This window comes from Manihot esculenta, chromosome 7, assembly GCF_001659605.2.
Source record: "Manihot esculenta cultivar AM560-2 chromosome 7, M.esculenta_v8, whole genome shotgun sequence".
Lineage (NCBI taxonomy): Eukaryota > Viridiplantae > Streptophyta > Magnoliopsida > Malpighiales > Euphorbiaceae > Manihot > Manihot esculenta.
In genome coordinates this window covers 2,776,792-2,795,652 of record NC_035167.2, presented here as the reverse complement: position 1 = coordinate 2,795,652, position 18,861 = coordinate 2,776,792, and the positions used below count along the sequence as shown (strand labels likewise).

At 34.6% G+C, this 18,861-nt stretch overlaps 2 protein-coding genes across 8 annotated transcripts; both read left to right on the top strand.

Annotated features, from left to right (window-relative positions):
* Nucleotides 1-603: 603 nt before the first annotated feature.
* On the top strand, nt 604-9,117 carry LOC110619245 (regulator of nonsense transcripts UPF3). Of its 7 annotated transcripts, XM_021762546.2 has the most exons (14): nt 604-749; nt 881-1,032; nt 2,332-2,438; nt 2,660-2,755; nt 2,891-2,989; nt 3,144-3,223; nt 3,742-3,849; nt 4,839-4,986; nt 5,860-5,933; nt 6,199-6,628; nt 6,927-7,025; nt 7,135-7,253; nt 7,349-7,400; nt 8,332-9,117. In XM_021762546.2, the coding sequence occupies exons 2-13, from the start codon at nt 893-895 to the stop codon at nt 7,385-7,387; spliced, it is 1,539 nt and encodes a 512-aa protein (XP_021618238.1). In that variant the 5' UTR covers nt 604-749; nt 881-892; the 3' UTR covers nt 7,388-7,400; nt 8,332-9,117. The 7 variants fall into 7 exon arrangements, 5 of the variants coding, with proteins under 5 accessions (XP_021618238.1, XP_021618242.1, XP_021618243.1 ...); XR_006351240.1 differs by having other exon boundaries at nt 625-1,032; nt 6,199-6,610; nt 6,719-7,025; nt 8,346-9,117; XR_006351239.1 differs by having other exon boundaries at nt 625-1,032; nt 6,719-7,025; nt 8,346-9,117.
* An 847-nt stretch (nt 9,118-9,964) lies between these two features.
* LOC110618423 (prolycopene isomerase, chloroplastic) lies at nt 9,965-14,324 on the top strand. The gene is made up of 9 exons (XM_021761552.2): nt 9,965-10,305; nt 10,422-10,645; nt 10,722-10,832; nt 11,105-11,158; nt 11,545-11,832; nt 12,294-12,485; nt 12,571-12,729; nt 13,253-13,489; nt 13,765-14,324. The coding sequence occupies exons 1-9, from the start codon at nt 10,143-10,145 to the stop codon at nt 14,077-14,079; spliced, it is 1,743 nt and encodes a 580-aa protein (XP_021617244.1). The 5' UTR covers nt 9,965-10,142; the 3' UTR covers nt 14,080-14,324.
* Nucleotides 14,325-18,861: the final 4,537 nt, after the last annotated feature.

Genomic DNA, 18,861 nt, shown 5'->3' with positions numbered 1-18,861 from the left:
CATACGATTTTACTTATTTTTAATTTAAATTCTATAATATAATTTGTATATATATAAATTAAATCACATGCTTTTAAATGAAAACTGATAAAATATATAGCATTTTTTTTTTACTTTTCCTATTTTTTATTTTTCAATTTAATGTTTTAATCATAATTTAAATTTCATTCTCAAAATTATTTAACTTTCTAAATAACAGTAATATGAATTAATATTTTTGTATTTTATGTTTTAAAATAAAAAAATAAAAAATTATTTATTATTCATAATTTTATTTCAAATATTAATAAAATTAATTTTTTGAACAGTAATGCATATACATATTTATAATAAAATGAATTTTAAATAACTATTATTTTATTTTGCATTGGAAATAAGATTTAATATTAAAAATTTAAGAATACTTTAATAAAAATTAAAATAAAAGCCATTTATTAGCAATATTATTATTATTAAATTCAGTTTCCTACCTATGTAGGTTCGATTCCATTTTTAATATTTGAATCGGTTTTACGTTAATTTGGTTCGGTTGGGTTAATAAATACTCAAAAGTATACGCAGGATTATACGTTTTATACATAGCAACCGTATATATACAAATACAATACATATATTTTCTGAATCCTTTTTGATTTCACTATTTCTGCGCTCTTATTTCCTCAAACTTTTGTGCATGGCGATTAGGGCATCAATCCACAATTAGGCCTCAAAATATATCCGGATCGACGCTATTACCTCATGAAGAAGATGTAATCTCTTACAGATTTTCGAGCTTTTCTAACCAATTTGGAAGAAGAGAAGATATAATAGCGAAAGTTAGCTTCAATTTGGGGATTTGGGTTTTCTAGGAGTTCGTTTTATTTGTTTATTTGGCTTTTAGGTTTTTCAAGGAATGAAGGGTCAATCTGAGAAGACTAAGGTGGTTGTGCGCCACTTGCCACCGACGATTTCTCAGGTTACTTTCATGGAGCAAATCGACGTTGCTTTTGCTGGGCGTTATAACTGGGTGTGGTTCCGTCCTGGCAAGAACAGGTTAGGGTTTTTTTTAACCTGATTTGAGAGTTTGAGTGACTTTGTGATTGGTTTATTTTTACCTTTATTAGCCTGTTTAAGATGGATTTGCTTCATTTTATTTCATCATTTGATATGATATATGCATGGCGGGGTCATTGGCTTTCAAGTCGGATTAAGTTCAGGATTAGAGTTATGGTAGCCTATGGATTAGGAAATGAGGGCTGGGATCTCCTGCTTTTAAGAGTTTCTGCATATTTGATTTATTGTTACTAGAAGCATGATTATGGAAACTATGCTTCAAAGTTGTGGATACAACCCGTAATTTGTGGGGAATGAGGGGATGGGTTGGAGGCCTCATGGGAACAGGAAACTAATGTGAAACTATCGAACTGAATTTGCAGGACAGGAATGATGATAATGTGATAATTCTTGAGTGTTTAGGTCGTTCACTATTTTTTCCTCTTCTATATTTTTATTTCATGGCATCTGAAGGAAAAGAAGAAAAGGTAAAATTGTAGCCGTGAGGGATGTGAGGCAATGTAGTATTGGCTCTCTCTTATGCCTGGCTGTTTAAAGTTTGTTGTTAGTTATTCGGTGAAAAGGGATGTGAGGCAATATAGTATTGGCTCTTTTATCTTTGCACTGATTGGTGATGTTTACATGATGATGCCATGTACTCTGAATTTAATTAAGCTATATCTTTAATTATTGCTACCACATATGGAGTTCCTATTTTTAACTTTAATTTAATGTGTTGTTTAGGCTTTCTGATTGATTGTAGCCGTGATTATATAGTTTCAATTGTAATACTGATTTTTAACGGTTCTCTCCCTCTCTCTCTCTCTCTCTCTCTCTCTCTATTACATTATTTTTTCCTGAAGCTAATGAGAAGCTTTATCTGTAAAGCTGAGGAATTTTAGACTTGAAATCTCTAGAGCATTACCCTTTTAGCTGTTTTCTATTCCTTGTTTTAGTAATCTTTTTTGGAACTTTTGCCTTTGAATTTAAAAACAAGAAAATTTACGTCTGGTTCTTCCCGTTTATGATTTCAGATTTGGTTAAAGATGGTTTCATACATCCATTTAACATAATATGGTTGTATTTCTGTTTCTTCTATGTGAAGGAATACTGATAGTTGTGGAAAATTTTAGTCTCCACTTTCTAATGTCACGGTAACTCAAATCATGATTTCATGCATAATGATTTTTAAAAAAATGAAATTGAATTATGACAGTTGCTCTTAATTTAGTATTCTGTGCAATAAAAAATTTGTGGTTAAGAACATTCTCTTATAATTGTCCTTGGGAATGATTGCAGCCAGAAGCACCAATCTCATTCTAGAGCTTACATTGACTTCAAAAGGCCAGAGGATGTTATTGAGTTTGCAGAATTTTTTAATGGCCATCTCTTCGTCAGTGAGAAGGGTAATTCTTGAGTACCCCCAATCAGAAAGATTGATGAGGCACTTAAGTCTATGAATCTGTTCTTTTTTTTATTTTCCTTTTCCAAAATACTCTTTTGTTTTGGATAAAGAAGTAAACAAACTAATTATCTTTCTATGTTCAATTTTTCCCCACTTATCCTTGCAAGGTTTAATTTTGATGCTAGATATGAAACTTTCAGATATTTATTTCCTTCTTTTCAGGCACTCAGTTTAGAGCTATTGTCGAGTATGCTCCTTCACAGCGTGTTCCAAAGCAATGGTTTAAGAAGGATGGTCGTGAAGGCACCATATTAAAAGGTTTGATTTTGTTTTATTTTTCAAAGAAAATTCTTCTTTCTGGAAATTGGACATCAATACTTTTTCTGCTTGTGAACGTGTGTATGCCATTATTTTCCTTTTGGTAAGTGAAAGTATTCCTTGTTCAATATGCAGATCCTGCTTATTTGGAGTTCCTGGATTTGATATCAAAGCCTGCTGAGAATCTTCCTAGTGCTGAGATACAATTGGAAAGAAGAGAAGCGGAAAGAGCTGGTTAGTCAGTTCTTGGGCACATGCAGCTTTATGAACAAACATTCTATTAAAATGGACAATGAATTTTAGTATCATAATGCAAATAAAGATGGAAATTATTATTTATATATACTAGTCATTGTTCAACAATTATATTATTCTGTGATATCTACAGGTGCTGCAAAAGATGCTCCTATTATTACACCCTTGATGGACTTTGTCCGTCAGAAAAGAGCTGCAAAAAGTGGATCTCGGGTACTATTTCAATCTGAATATATACAGCTGAAAGGTTCAAAATGTGCTAATAAATTTATGGATTGTTAGTTGTTATTGTTAATGTCTTATAGATCGTCGTTAGTTTATTAAGGTACATGAGCATTTATATTCCCTCAGTTTTGAAAGAAAAGAAAAATGGGTTTGAAGAGGATAACTAATTTCACTTTTTTCTATCTTTTAAATCTCATTTGACATCCAGACAAGGGGCAACTTTTATTCATTCCATTGATTTTTTCTGTCTGCTCTTGCCTCTTAGTGGTAGCTAAGGAGTTCTCTTGCAAAATTTAGATGCCGAGCCATTGGCAGTATTTGGGATTGATTTCACTGGGTACATAGGTTTTGCATTGATGAAGTGTGAGCTACTGTTCAAATATTGCCATTGATCTGATAGTTATATATTTCCTTAGTTCGTGGATTTTCTCTTCTGATAGATGTCTTTCATTGTTTTGATTATCTTATTTGAAATACCTTACAAATGTAATATGTTTTGGTGGCAGAGAATACTGGCTAATGGGAAGCTTAACAGAAGGGCTGGTGCAAGTGGAAGTCCTAGCTCATCCTCATCCAAACGAAGTTCTGACAAGAAGAGGGTTTCAACCACAATGGTATTCATGGTTATAATTTATAAATAGATTATGTCATGAGTGCATACTGAAATTATTTTTCTAGAGGTAGTTGTGCATATATAGGTTTTACTGTTTTTATAGCTTGAGCCATGGATTGCTTTGAGCCTCTATCAGCATGTTCAAGTGTGATTATGAGCTTGGAAGGTTTTAATGATGAATATTATATCTTAGTGTTTGATGTATATTGGATTGGATTTTATTGAAAAAATTTTATGCAAGTACATAGCTCTAATGTTTAAATTTAGATCTACCTTTGCTAGGTGTCCCTGATTGATGCTAATTTCGTACAGTTGCATGCAAATGTGTTTGCTAAGATCAATCCTTGGGGTGGAAGATATTATGAACTCACTTGTACAAGTGAACTGAATTGTGGGGACTTGGATACCTTTCTGGCGTAAATGTAGGAATAATAGAGGTTCGATCAAGAAGATTGAGAAACAGGAAAGATGGCATGTTCACATTTATGCTTTAAACATTTGATTGGTTTAAGCGTTAAGTTTACTTTGTGGCTTGATGATCTAAAGAGAGAGTGCCTTCTGTTTCTGAAGGACGCTAAGATTTTTATGTATTACTCTGCTTGTTGCACGTGATGTACAAAACAATCCATGGGCGTGGGTTTATTTTGCAAGTTGGATGACAACATGTTCACTAAAGAGAGTGAAATAGAACTCTAGAGAATTTGGATTGTGCAATATGAATGTCAGGCACGAGCAGAGTTCTACATATTTGCTTTGTCAGTTGTATGTGAGAGATTTGTTGGTTATGCTCAAAGAACATCTTGGTCACCAAAAGTGCCTTCAAATGTAATAATGTCATGCCATGTTGGAATTTCATAGATTGATTCTCATATGTTTACTGAGGAATTGATGTTATTTTATCTTTTAGTATATTATAGGCAGCCATAGCTTTTATAGGCTAATCTCTCAGATGTTTGGAGATCATTGATGATTTTTCCCATCTGATGGCAGTATGTTTTAAGGGACTCGGCAAAAAGCACTAGTGGAAAAGACAAATCAACTTACATTCTGGTTCCTAAGCGTGATGATCAGCATCTTTCTGATAAAGTTGTTGCTTCAGCTTCTGCATCAGGAACTGAAGTATTGGAAGATGAAAGTGGTATGACTAGGAAATAAATTAAAAATTTTCAATGATTTTGAAACATTCTTTATTTGGTTTGGCCATTTCAACTGTAACCATGTGAGCATTTGTTTGGCTTGTAAGTTCATGCACACAACCATAAAATAAAACATGATAGTAGGATTAGGAATCTGAACTTAAGTTCATGCACACAACCATAAAATAAAACATGATAGCAGGATTAGGAATCTGAATTTATTGAATTAAGTGATGGTATCACATTCTTCATCTTGGGCGCTAAGATGCCAACTCGTTTAGCGTTGTTGTTGTTCAATGTGAAACATCATCTTATTTATCAATAACTATGTATTACTGAAGTAGGCTTGTTGTACATCTTTGATGAGATCAAATCTCTCTACAAAACTATGAATTGAAAAAGAGTGTAGACTGTAGAGCTTATGGAATGTTATGTGTTGTGGCCTTTTGCAGCTTGGTGAAAATTTTATTAATCCCTTGCAAGATTCTATGTGGTGCTACCGTATGTTCATCTGAGACATTTGTGTTGCATTTTTCTTCCTTGTAGATGTTATCTAAAATTTTGTAACCAGGAAAGAACATTGCTTTAGAAGTGCAGCTTCATTTTCTCATTTATGATGTATGTTTTTCATATATATATAAGGTCCATATTTGATGCATTAACTAGCTTGACTAAAATAATACTTCGCGTCAAACCAGTTCATATCAACTGCAAGTATCCTTCTTCTCTTAATGGTCTATTTAGGCCAAATTTCCTATTGTCTGCTTGTGATGTCTCGGTTTTTTTTTTCTTCAATGTATCTTTTTGCTCTGCTCCGTTTTAGCCCTAGATTCTCTTGGTGAAAGCTTTATTTGTTGCTGATGTTTTTGTTTCAGGAGTTTCTGGAATTACTGATGCTGGGAAAAAGAAAATCCTGCTGCTGAAAGGGAAAGAGAAAGAAATTCCAACAGTAAGTATAGCTTTCCTCTTTGTATTTTTCAAGTAGATGTGCCATCTTTACTATATAGGTCTGGTGAAAATTATAAGTTCCCTCCATCTCTCATTTGAGGCATTAGTCTCAGTTGTTTAAAATATATTTAAAACTTAGATCTCATCTGTTGCTTTGTACTTTATCCCATTTCTACTTATCATCTCCAATTCCCACAATCATGTATTTAGCCATTTTGCTTACCAGGATTGTATGAATGTTTTTATTGTCTGGTGGAATGTCACAGCAGAATGCAGCTTGCTTTGATAAAAATCTGATTAGCTCTGTTCTCAAACAGAGCCAACGACGCGAGGCTAGTGGTAGGATTATCAGAAGCATACTTTTAAACAAGGACTCACGCCAAAATCTATTTTCTGGAGCCCAGTCTGAGCAGCAAACACAAACTTCAAATTTAGAAAAGGATAAGCGCCCTCATCGTCCTCAGCATGTGCAGTTGAATTTGAAGGATGCAAATGGTGCTCCAGATGACAAGCTTGTGGGTAATGAGTTGCATTGTTTTCCTGGTGAGAAGCAGGAAAAGCGCACAAGAAATAAGGATAGATCTGATCGTGTTGTCTGGACTCCTCTTCGTCCATCAGATGGATCATATGCAAGTGATGAATCCTTATTGTCATCTGCATCTCAGTCTGTACAATCAGGTGTAGATTCTTCTCAAGGTACACCATTATTTGAAGTAACTTTTCTGGGATAGGTGATATTTGGGACACTGTAATTTAACAGGAACACGTTGGTTTGTGGAGTTGTAGGGACATCATAGACTCATAGTATTTGTGAGTGCGTTTACCAGTTGAAATGGTCACTTACTGTATAACAAACTATTTGAAGATATTCATGTGTACAATAGTATTGACACCTACTCTGAGATAAAAGATAAGTTTTTCAGTAAGTTATTGTGCAGTGAATTTTATATTTGAGCAATTTGTTTTAATATTTCTTTTGCATATTATCTCCCAGGAAGTCTTGGAGATGTAAAAGTTGACTCATCAAATTCAAGGGGTGGAGAAGTCAAAACACTTGGAAGTGGACGTAGCGGTCACTCTTCTTTAGATAATGGTTTGTTTAGCAACTTGTTTTAGATTTTGCATTATATCAGCATGCTGATGCAGATGCATGAATCACTCATGACTTGCTTGTCAGAGATTAAATGCTTGATCTTATGCAGGATCACTTAAACATTTTGGTCGTAGGGGAGCTTCACATACAGTGAGAGATGTGGATGGTTCATCTGGTGAAGGGAAGCTTTCGAAGAGAGGTGGTGCTTCTGGTTATGGTTCCCACGAGGTGCTTACACTGAAATTTTGATTCCTAGAATTTCACCACAGAAATCTGTCTGCTTTTTTACTAATTGGTTGAAGGTTGGTTCACTGGATTAACAGAAGCAAGTCTGGGTTCAAAAGTCAAGTTCTGGTTCTTAGAGTTTTTGAAAAGGTATGCCTTTTGATTATTCAGTCATATCTTTTTGCATGGTATTTAGGTTGAAATTCATCTTACTCATTTCTATTTCATAATGACATGGCATGATGATGGTCCATTGTGACTTCTTCTTCCTCCTCCCCTTATTGGCATAAAAAAGTCCAACCTTTCTAAGTTGTGCAATTGTATCTCATCCTTCCAATTTTAGCAAATTTGTGCCAATTTTGAAGGTTAGTTGTTGTCAGATGGTCAAAATTGAAGTTGGGGGTGCTTACTAAGATAATTGAAAGAAATTATTGCTTTTAAAATTGTGGGACTGACATTCTTGCAATTAGAAATATTTATTATCAAGTAAATAACCAGTTGCTATCACAACTAGACATTGTGTATTTTAATTGTGATATTAGTTCGTAATAGACAATCTATGTACAATATGTGTAACATTGCAAGTCTTGTAAGTAAATGTTGGAATCAGAACAAGCACTGATGCTAATGCTGGATTTAGGATGGAAAAATATCTTTCTAAAAATAGAAAATAGCTAATTAGAAACGAAGAATAAAAACTCAGAAAACAGAGCATATGATTCAAAGAATTTTTTTTCTCTCTTCTCTATCAATTTTCCAGCACTCTTTCTTACAGAAAAGAAGCTCTTTTTCTCTCTCTTACAGCTGAAAACCCATCCTTTTTTATAGGCAGAAGCCTTTATAAATCAGTAAACCCACCTAATACAAGACAAATAAGGAACTCAATTTCTGCTATAAATAAGGAGACCCGCTCCTTTAAAATCAATCCACCAAATCTGAAAATCTTTTCAACAATAAAAAATCTCATCAACTCCACCCGTAAATTTTTTCAGTACCTTGATTCCACATTTCATTTCATTTTTTTTTCTGTAAGTTGCCACTGCCTGTTTGTGCTTCAGCATTTTTTTATGATTCTGTGCAGTCATTGTTTTGCAGTGGAATGCTTAGTCCCTTGAAATTTTGGAGCATGCAGTTGCTGTATGCTGGTGGCTGTCTCTTTTTAACGAAACAGATGGTCAGGTGTGAAGAAGTTTCAGCAGTGAGGAAGATTTTCTTGCAGAAACCTAGAATGAAAAATGAAAATTGACGACAACGATGCCAGATAATTCGTGTAACTAAATACTTGCTCAGTCGGATACAATCCCGATCTTAGTCAAAGACAGCTCGGAATAGGAGGAAGAAAGAAAGCAGGAAAGATAACTTCATTATAATCATATATAGGACAACAGATTTGCCAGGGTGTCCCCTTGTGGGGTTCTACTCAGCAGAGGTTGCCATTGATGTAGTCATTCTTGTCCTCGTTTGACTGCATATCGGGATATTCTAGTACTATAGGTCACCCTTACTCTGGTTAGACTGTATATAAATATCGAAAGCGGAAAGCCTTACTTGATTTCCCATGTTTCTTATACGTATGTCTTGTTAAGCAGTCTACCATTGCGTGATTCAGTGAGGATTTTGTTAATAGCCCCTGGTATTTTGTAGGGCTATCTATAATTGGGTTCTTGTCACAGAGAATAAAAAGCTGGGGACCTTTTGTCCAGCAGAGTTGAGAGAAGTTGTCTGTTATGTGACTGATGGTCAATGGAGTGATTTTAGAAGCATGGATGAATGTTATAAAATGTGTTAGAACTAATTCTGTCTATGCTGTCCTTGTGTTAATGGAAAATTTGCTTTGGTGCTATTATGTGATTGTGCCTTTGATTTTTGTTTTGGTCTACTTGCTTAAAAGGATTTAGGAGATTTAAATATGTTGCCCAATGCAGAGCGAGGCTTGCAAATTTGAGTTTCTGGTATTATTAATACATAAAATTATGAACATGTAAAAAAACATACATTTTTTTTTAATTTTAATCGATGCACAGAATTGTCTCAGATAGAATTCATACTGAAATAATCAATTTTTTAAGAATGAAAATTGAATCCAATTAATTTGAAAGAAAAATCAAATCAAATTGAATTATTTTAGATTCAATTCTGTTCAATTTCTCTGTTTTGACACAAATGATGCAAAATTTAGTTTAGATTATTCAGATCTAAAATGCCAACTAGAGCAATTATTATCCAGATCTAAAATGTCCATATTCACAAATTTTACATAGAATTTGAAATCCTAAAAAGATCAGAAATGAGGCGATCTTAAATAAATGGACAGGATCAAAGCAACAAAAATAGTTTAGAAAATAAAAAGCTATGCCTAAGATTCAAATTCGAAGGCCATGATACAAATCTATATTCCTCAAACCACTGAATTCAAGGCTTAATAATATATATATCAGATCCTTCGATTTAATCCAAAATTTTTGTTCAAAATCAAATTTAATCAATTAAACTGATTTGTTTAGAAAAATAATGTCCAATAAAATAAAATTATTAAATAAATCAAGCCAAAATTCTAAAGCTGATTCAATTAAGTTTATTATTTGGGTTTAAACTAAATTTTGCTCGTTCTAGTGGAAGGTAAAAAAAACAGATAGGCCTGGAAAGCTGTGAATCATGCGTCATGCCAACCAATGAACCAGATATAAAATCCCACTTCATATAATTTTGTGGAGGACAAAATAAACGAAGCTTTATTGACGTGGGTAGCTTCAAAACAACAAAACCATTCAGCTGGAGGAGAGACCGGAGAGCTGCCACTTGCTAAAGCCATCGCCATTGATGCTTCCTCTTTGAACTTGTGTACCTTGTAAATTGCTAGTTCACCATAATTTTTCAGCTGGGTCAGGGGCCATGGCATTATCTATGACCCCCAATTTTACTCACCATTATCATTCTCTCTTTCCCAGTTTCAAATCCTTAAATAACAGAAAAACAGTTGTGGCGCGAAGTTCCAACGGTAATGTCCCCTCCTCCAATGGTACTGTCCTCCTCAAAGATAAGCCAACAATCCCAGGTCTCTCCTTTTAGCTTGAAAGTATTAGTTTTTGTTTTGTTTGCCAAGTGTTTGATTCTTTCAGGCTGAGAACATTTTCTTGAATATTGAATTTTTTGCTGGCTATTGAAGTGCAGGAAAGTCGGAGGCGGATGTTGTTGTGATTGGGAGTGGTATTGGTGGGTTGTGTTGTGGTGGGCTTTTAGCTAGATACGAGCAGGATGTTCTTGTATTAGAGAGTCATGATCAACCTGGGGGTGCTGCTCACTCTTTTGAGATAAAAGGCTACAAGTTCGATTCTGGGCCTTCCTTGTTCTCTGGTTTCCAATCAAGGGGTCCTCAGGCCAATCCTCTTGCACAAGTAATTTTTATTTATTTCTTTTTTATTTTAATTTTTAAATAGTGTAGTAATGATCATATTTCACATGATTTTTCAGGTCCTAGATGCATTGGGTGAGTCAATTCCATGTGTGAACTATGATTCTTGGATGGTTTATGTGCCTGAAGGTGAATTCTTGTCACGGATTGGCCCTACAGAATTTTACAAGGTAGGTTTCCTTTGTTATTGTGTCCATATGTTAGCCATGTCAGATGTTTCCATGTATGCTGGTCCACTGGTTCTAAACTTCATTAGTAAAGAGTATTGAATAATCACATAGAATTTGTGCATGTTACTATATTTGTTTGAATTCCGTCTAATGTCTCACCCATTTCATTTCTTCAGAGTGATTTTTTATTTCTTGTGTTTTCATATTAGCTATGGCATTAAGCTCTTGAATGACACAAGTCTTCCTAATGGAAAGTTTCTTCTTCAATTTAGGACCTTGAGACATATGCAGGCCCCAATGCTGTGCAAGAGTGGAAAAAACTTCTTGTAAGTAACACTAATTTTGCTTTATTTATCTATGATCTATACTTATCCAAATCGGTTTTTTCTTCCTCTGTCTGGATGTATCAACTATAAAAGTAAAAGAAATCAAAGAAGAAACAAACCAAAAATTCAATTGCTGAAAGTCATACTAAACCTTTAGAGCAGTTTGATTGGTGCAATAGAAAAGGTGTTGGGCTTGCACCCACCTGGGCATAAGTTCTTGTTTTTTGAACAGCCATTTTGTCCAAAGTGTTGAAGGTATTTTAGGAAGTAGGCTTGTGGATTCAAAATAGAATCTTTAATTTCACAGGTAATTAAGATTCCTCATTTTACCAGATGATCCTTATTGCTTAATTATCCTTCAATTCCAAAGTGCAATCTTGCTGCAGGATGCAATACTTCCACTGTCTTCAGCTGCAATGGCTCTGCCACCTTTATCCATCCGAGGTGATCTTGGTGTTATCTCAACTGCTGCAGCTAGATATGCCCCTTCCTTGTTGAAATCTTTTGCTCAGATGGGACCTCAGGGAGCTTTTGGTGCTACAAAGCTTCTTAGGCCCTTCTCAGAAATTGTGGACTCGTTGGAGCTAAAAGATCCTTTTATAAGGAACTGGGTGGACCTCTTGGCTTTCCTTCTTGCAGGGGTGAAATCTAATGGTATACTTTCAGCAGAGATGGTAACTATGGCTTATTTAAGTTTTAAGAATTCTTTGAAAGATGTTCTTTAGTAAATATATTTCCAATTTTCACAAAACAACCCAAAAGTGAAAAAGTAAAGGCTGTGCACCTATGAGTTATACTTGACTGATACTGATGCGTGAATCTTGTTGGGTTTCTGGAAAATCATTTATTGAAAACATTGCCTTTAGTGAATTGTACCATTCAAGAACACATTGAATATATGCCTTATTATTGCTAGCTCCAGCTGCTAAAAGTTGCAGCTTTTCCCTCTGAAAACTTTAGGTTTCATGTGAGATGGATAAGCACATAACATTTTGACTTGTTAGGAGTACGATTGCAGATTATAGGGTCCATTTTAAGAATGTCGAATATAATAGAAAATTTTTGCATTTATATGTTCGTATAAATATACTTCTGCTAGTGAGTCCTATTTATTAATACCTTATCTTTCTTGCAGATTTACATGTTTGCAGAATGGTATAAGCCAGATTGCTCTCTCGAGTACCCTCTTCATGGAAGTGGGGCTGTTGTTGATGCTCTTGTCCGAGGATTGCAGAAGTTTGGTGGACGTCTTTCTTTAAGAAGTCATGTGGAGAAGATTGTTGTTGAAAACAATAGAGCCATTGGAGTCGAGCTGAAAAATGGTCAAGTGGGTATCTTTGATCCTTTAAGTGATAATGAGATGCTACTGCAATGATTTTTCTGTACTCAAGGAATAATCTTGTTTGCTGCAGTTTATACGTGCTAAAAAAGCTGTCATCAGCAATGCATCTATGTGGGATACTTTAAATCTCTTGCCTAGAGAAGTGCTTCCGAATTCTTATGTTGACAGGATTAACACAACACCACAGTGTGAATCATTCATGCATCTCCATTTGGGCTTTGATGCAGAGGTGAGAATTGATTGTGGCTCAATTATGAAACAAGTTCAAGTGTGGAAAGTGTTGGGAATGCAAGATTACACAACAAATATCCAACTAAAAATTTCTCCATAGTTCCATACTATTGATGATCTGACCTAATAATAGCATAGATTTGCATTGTTGTTTCCTATATGAGATCCACATTTCTGACAGGAAGAAGTTGAATTTTGAAGTGTATGTGATTTCAATGATCAAGGACGGCTATATTCTAAAGCTGAAAAGTAGATCACCAGAAATGCTTTCCCAGTCTAAATTGCTATATACTATTCTTATTCCCTGGAACAATTAGTGCCTAGATTAGAATATAAGCATTTAGAGTTGATGATTCGAAAAAATTTAAGATCAAGGACGGATCTTAACAAGTTCATAAGCATGAATAAGTGAATGTATTTTCTGGATATCAAATTATAAGATCTTATTGAGCCATTTCATAAGCATGGAGACATTTTGCTGAATCCAATTCTAGTTTTAACCTTTTTTTCTGACTAACCAGGGTATACAGAAGGACTTGGGGATTCATCATATAGTTGTGAATGACTGGGACAGAGGAGTTGATGCTGATCAGAATGTTGTTTTAATATCTGTTCCTAGTGTACTTAGTTCGGATTTGGCACCCCCGGGGAAACATGTCTTACATGCTTATACACCAGGAACCGAGCCCTTTGAAATATGGAAAGGACTTGACCGTAGAAGTGATGAGTACAAACGACTCAAAGGCGAAAGATCAGAGGTAAGTATGACTTTGAATAGAATATCAAGGTGACTTGTTGAGACTTGGTTGATAAACAATTTGAACCAAAGAGGCCACTAGCTACTCTTGTCCAAGTTGAGACTTGAGAGTGAATCTACCACTTGGCTAAGCCTACAAATCCAGATAGCTACTCTTGTTGATTACATGACAAGTCACAAGTGATCTTCTGTTTTTCATCGTGTGTAGTCGTGATTCAATGACCCATCTTCATACTTTTAAGTGAATTGTTCCTCACAGAATTTCTGCAATGGCAGGTAATGTGGAAGGCAGTTGAGCGTGCCCTTGGTCCAGGCTTCAGTCGCGACAAGTGTGAATTAAAGTTGGTTGGAACTCCATTGACACATCAAAGATTTCTTCGGAGGAACAGAGGAACTTATGGGCCGGCAATAGAAGCCGGAAAAAATACATTTCCTGGACATTCAACTCCCATATCGCAGCTTTACTGCTGTGGGGATTCTACTTTTCCTGGCATTGGTGTTCCTGCAGTTGCAGCTAGTGGTGCAATAGTTGCTAACTCACTGGTTTCAGTTTCTCAACACTCCCAGCTTCTTGATGCAATTGGAATTTAAATGCATGGATGAGTTCAGCTTTTGCATTTCTAGAAATTTTCTTTATCAATAGCTTGTCTATAGTATTAAAAAAATGCTCCTTTTGCATTTTATTTTTCATAACTTGTTAGCAACTGTATTCAGAGACACAAGGCACTTGTAACTAGTATTAGGGGGAAATACACTACTCAGTCCCTGAGTTTTATCACTAATAACAATTTGGTCCTTGTATTTTAGAAATTAAACTATTTAGTCCCTTCATTTTACTTCCATCATAAATTTTAGGTCCTTCCATCAATATTTTTTTGTTAGTTTTGAAATTAAATTATTATTTAATCATTGAATATTATAATTATTTACGATTATGTCTGTCCTCCCTTATATTCATCTCTTCATCTCTATCACTCTGTCTCTCTCCCTCTCTATATCTCTCTCTCCTCCATAAGAGATAAGCGATCAACAAATAAAATTAATAGATGAAATTATGAATAATTGTAAATTTAAAGGATGAAATTGTCAATAATTATAATAAATAGGGACTATATAGTAATTTGTCTTAAAATACTAAGAATAACATGGACGGAAAAACCTAAGTATGTGACAGAAACTGAAAGCCCTTTCCTCACCAAGGGACGAGGTCTCTGGAGAAGGTTACGGGTCTAAAACTTATCAAGCCACACGCAGGTAGGTCGGCCCAACATCGTGTGACCTGTATAGATCGGCCCAACATCACGTGATCCAGCCCTGTGATGAGAGGTGGACCGGATTGACTACGTGCGCCAGTCTACCCATGAAAAGTCTAGCCTGATGATGTGAAAGAAGATAAGGAAAGCGAGTCCAGTCACTTCGCTGCCCTGTCAACATGCGCGCTACGAGAATTAAATGACCGTCTGGCGTGGAGAGGTGTTCTAACGCATCTGTACATACGGGTCTGAGTGACAGAGACAGGTGGCACTGTAGCAAAGAGACGGTTAAACGTCACTAGCATATAAAAGGAAAAGGGATAAAAGGAAATGAACGGATCACCTCAGTCAAGTTTACACACACCGTAAACCCTATTTTATGGATTTCAGAATATTAAAAATAAAAAATCGAGGGATTAAATAGTTTAATTTCTAAAATATAGAATCCAATTATCATTGGTGACAAAACTTAAGGAGTAAATTACACTATACTCTTCACATAAAGCATGGAGATGGAACTTACAAGGAATCATTAAATGAATCTGCTATTGCATAATTCATATGCAACTTTCTCTTAACTTTCTCTCTATTTTTAATGGATTCTCATGCTTCATACAGCACATTCATCTCTACAAACTTCTAATTCAAGACCTAATAGGTTGAGTCAGAGGGTTGAGTTGAGTAGAGATGATGTGGTCCAGTGCATGCCCTAAAGATCCACAGAGGTAGCTATCAAATTCCCTTTTTACTTTTCCCCTTTACTCACTCACTAGTGTCTGTCTTCATAATCTCTTGTGAAATTTCATTGGTGTCAGCAAATTATTAATCCTGACAAGTCCTGAAATAGAGGTATCACATTATCACTTGGCAGTATATGAAGCAATGTGATTGATACTTATCTTTCACAGGTTTCAACTCACCAACTAACATTTCATTGGCTGAAAATTCCCAAGTTACTGCACGTGTAACGAAAATCGAATTAAATCGAATTAAATAAAAATTTAATTTAATTAAAATTTAACTGATTTTTAAAATATTAATCAAAATTAAAATAAAATTGAATTTAACTGAAATATTATGTTGAGTATTGGTTATAATCCAATTAATTGAAATCAAATAAAAATTATTTTTAGATTATTAATTAATTAAATATATAAATAAAAAACATATAAAAAATAATAATATAACTTATTTTAATAAAAAATTATTATAAAATTAATAATAGTAATAAAAATATAAAAACAAATATTATATATAATATTTTATTAACAAAATATAATTTAATAAAAATTAAGTTATTTCAATTAATTTAATTATAAATAAAAAATAATTAAATAAATAATTAAAAACTAAAATTTTCAAAAATTTATTAATTAATAAAAAACTAAATTTACGATTATTAAAATAACTGAATATCATTAATTCAAATGGGTTATTTAGTTATAATAAAATAATGCATTGTTTACTAGAAATTCTCTCTTTTGGTATAATTTTTTTCAGAAAATAAAGAGCAATGCCTGCTCACAAATGCTTCCTTGGATGCTTTGTTAGTTGTAGGTCTTGCCAACATGTGATCCCACTAGCTAGAATTCAAACAACACACCTCTTTAATACAACTATGGATCCTTGCAGCTATGTCTTAGTCTTATCCATGGCAGTCCACAAACTTATTCAATGCTTTTTCTTGAGTACAACAACGGACTTTCAAGTTAAGAACTCACAGTTTTAGAAACGGAAAATTATTATTTAATTTGTATGGTATACAGAAACTCATTATTTACTATTATTTAGTATTTTAATTTGAAAAAATATATTAAAATATTATTAAAATTTTTAAAAATTATTAATTAAATTTATCTATTAATTTTAATTATTGAGTTTATGAAAAAAATTTAAAATATTTTCAATTTAAAATGAGTAATTAGTATATATTTTTATAAAATAGAGCGATTAATTAATAAATTTTTTTATAATATAAAAATTAAATGATGAAAATTAACTATTAAAATTAATAAATTTTTAAAAATTTTAAAAATATATTTTGAAACTAGTAGACTAATTAATAAATTTTTTTGCTATCATATAAAACTCAACCCATCTGCTCCATCCCACTGGCTAGAATTCAAACAACTCACCTCTTTAATAAAATTTATGGATCCTTGCAGTTATGTCTTAGCCTTATCCATGGTTGTCCACAGACTTATTTAATGCTTTTTCTTTAATACAATTAGAATTAGACTGCGAGATGGACCTCAGCTCGACTCTTCATCAAGACTCGCCAAGAAGTCGGGTCTTCACAGGAAGTTACCGTTAGCGACTATAATCCAGCAAACTCCTTTTTATGCATGTAATCATGAGATCCCAATCAATTAACTTGCGAGATCTTTTATCAACGAGCTGGCCACATGATTGTCGGATTTATAGGAAATATTATAATTAACTTCATTCTCTTACAGTATTAAAGCCAACAATCATAAAGATAAAAGTATGCATTTTTATACAACTACTCTTAAATTTAGAACATTTCTTTACATTCGCCCTTCTCTCCAATTTACTAACTTGAGCGTCGAAGTGGCTGTCGTAGACACCAATCACTTCATATTCTCTTTCTTGCATGTTTAACCAATCTCAATACATTCTATTTTTCAGTTACATCATTTGGTTCCGTTGTCGAGAAGTCCATTAAATTTTCTCTGTTCATTTGGATTAAAATCGGTCTCTTGTCCCCTTTCTCTTAAAAAGAAAATTTTTTTTCTCTCTCTTGAAATAGTCGGCATTTCACGAACTACTGCTACGATTACTACCAATAAAGATAACTATGAACTTCACTAATAACACCCGTGTACAAATTTTTGATACAAGATGATCTGCCGACCGATGAATGGTCAGCTAAATAGGTAATAAAGAAATCATCTAAATATGTACTAATTAATAGTCGGTTATACAGGAGATCCTCAACTCAATCGTGATTACGATGCGTAATGGAATATGAGGGTCGAGAAATCCTTAAAGACATTCATGAAAGTAATCGTGAAAATCATGAAGGTAATCGTGAAAATCACGAAAGAGTTCGAACGATCGCCCATAAAGTATTCGAACAAAGATACTACTGGCCCATAATAATGCAAGATGCAGAAAAGCTTATCCAAAGGTGTCATCGATATCAAGCACATGCAAGCTGAAGAAATGCAATTCAGCAGTAGAGCCAGATCACATGTCTTTGATGTAAGAGACTTAGACCTTAAAAGAACGAATGTAACAAGTGGTAATGTCAAGTCTGGTAAGTTAGACAAAAATTGGAAAGGACCGTTCAGAGTCTCAAAGGTCATTCGCCCAGGGTCCTATAAGCTGGCTAAGTTAGATGATCGAGTCATCTCCCACTCTTAGAAAAGCGGTAATATGTGAAAATTTTATCAATAACAGTTAACGAGTTATTTTTTTCATATGTTGTGTTCTTCAGTGACAAGGAACAACGATATTATCTTCTTCAAAAAAAGATAAGGAGCATTCATGGCAGACCACAAGGCGGGTTCCACCAAGCTAGGTTACAAGGCGGGTTCCGCCAGTCCAGGCCATAATTTGGGCATCGATCCCACTAATCAAGACTACAAGGTGGGTTTCGTCAGGCCATGCTACAAGGTGAGTTCCTCCAGGCCCCAATCCAGGTGTTAGTCCCATTAAACAAGGCCACAAGGCGGGTTCCGTCGAGCCACATCACAATCCGAGTATCGGTCCCACTAATCAAGGCCACAAAGCGGGTTCCACTAGGGCAGACTACAAGGTGAGTTTCGCTAGACTATCTGGGTGTTAGTCCCACTAAAAGGCCACGAGGCCATCCGGGCGTCGATCCTATATAACAAGGCATCTCATGCCAGGCCACAAGGCAGAAATCCGCTAAGTTGTTTGGGTGTTAGTCCCACTAAACAAGACCACAAAGCGGGAATCCGCCAAGCCGTCTGGGTGTTAGTCTCACTAAATAAGACCACAAGGCAGATTTCGCTAGACCACAATCCAGATTTTGCTAGACCACAATCCAGGCGTTGGTCCCACTAAATCAATGCCACAAGGTAGGTTTCACTAGGACAGGCCACAAGGCGAGTTTTGTCAGGCCATCCAGATA

Excerpts from the sequence above, each read along its gene's own strand:
- LOC110619245 (XM_021762546.2), top strand. The coding sequence starts at position 893 with ATGAAGGGTCAATCTGAGAAGACTAAGGTGGTTGTGCGCCACTTGCCA. Across the intron at positions 3,224-3,741 it reads CTGCAAAAAGTGGATCTCGG|AGAATACTGGCTAATGGGAA; the intron begins GTACTATTTCAA and ends TTTTGGTGGCAG. Across the intron at positions 7,026-7,134 it reads TCACTCTTCTTTAGATAATG|GATCACTTAAACATTTTGGT; the intron begins GTTTGTTTAGCA and ends GATCTTATGCAG.
- LOC110618423 (XM_021761552.2), top strand. The coding sequence starts at position 10,143 with ATGGCATTATCTATGACCCCCAATTTTACTCACCATTATCATTCTCTC. Across the intron at positions 10,306-10,421 it reads AGATAAGCCAACAATCCCAG|GAAAGTCGGAGGCGGATGTT; the intron begins GTCTCTCCTTTT and ends ATTGAAGTGCAG. Across the intron at positions 11,159-11,544 it reads AAGAGTGGAAAAAACTTCTT|GATGCAATACTTCCACTGTC; the intron begins GTAAGTAACACT and ends ATCTTGCTGCAG.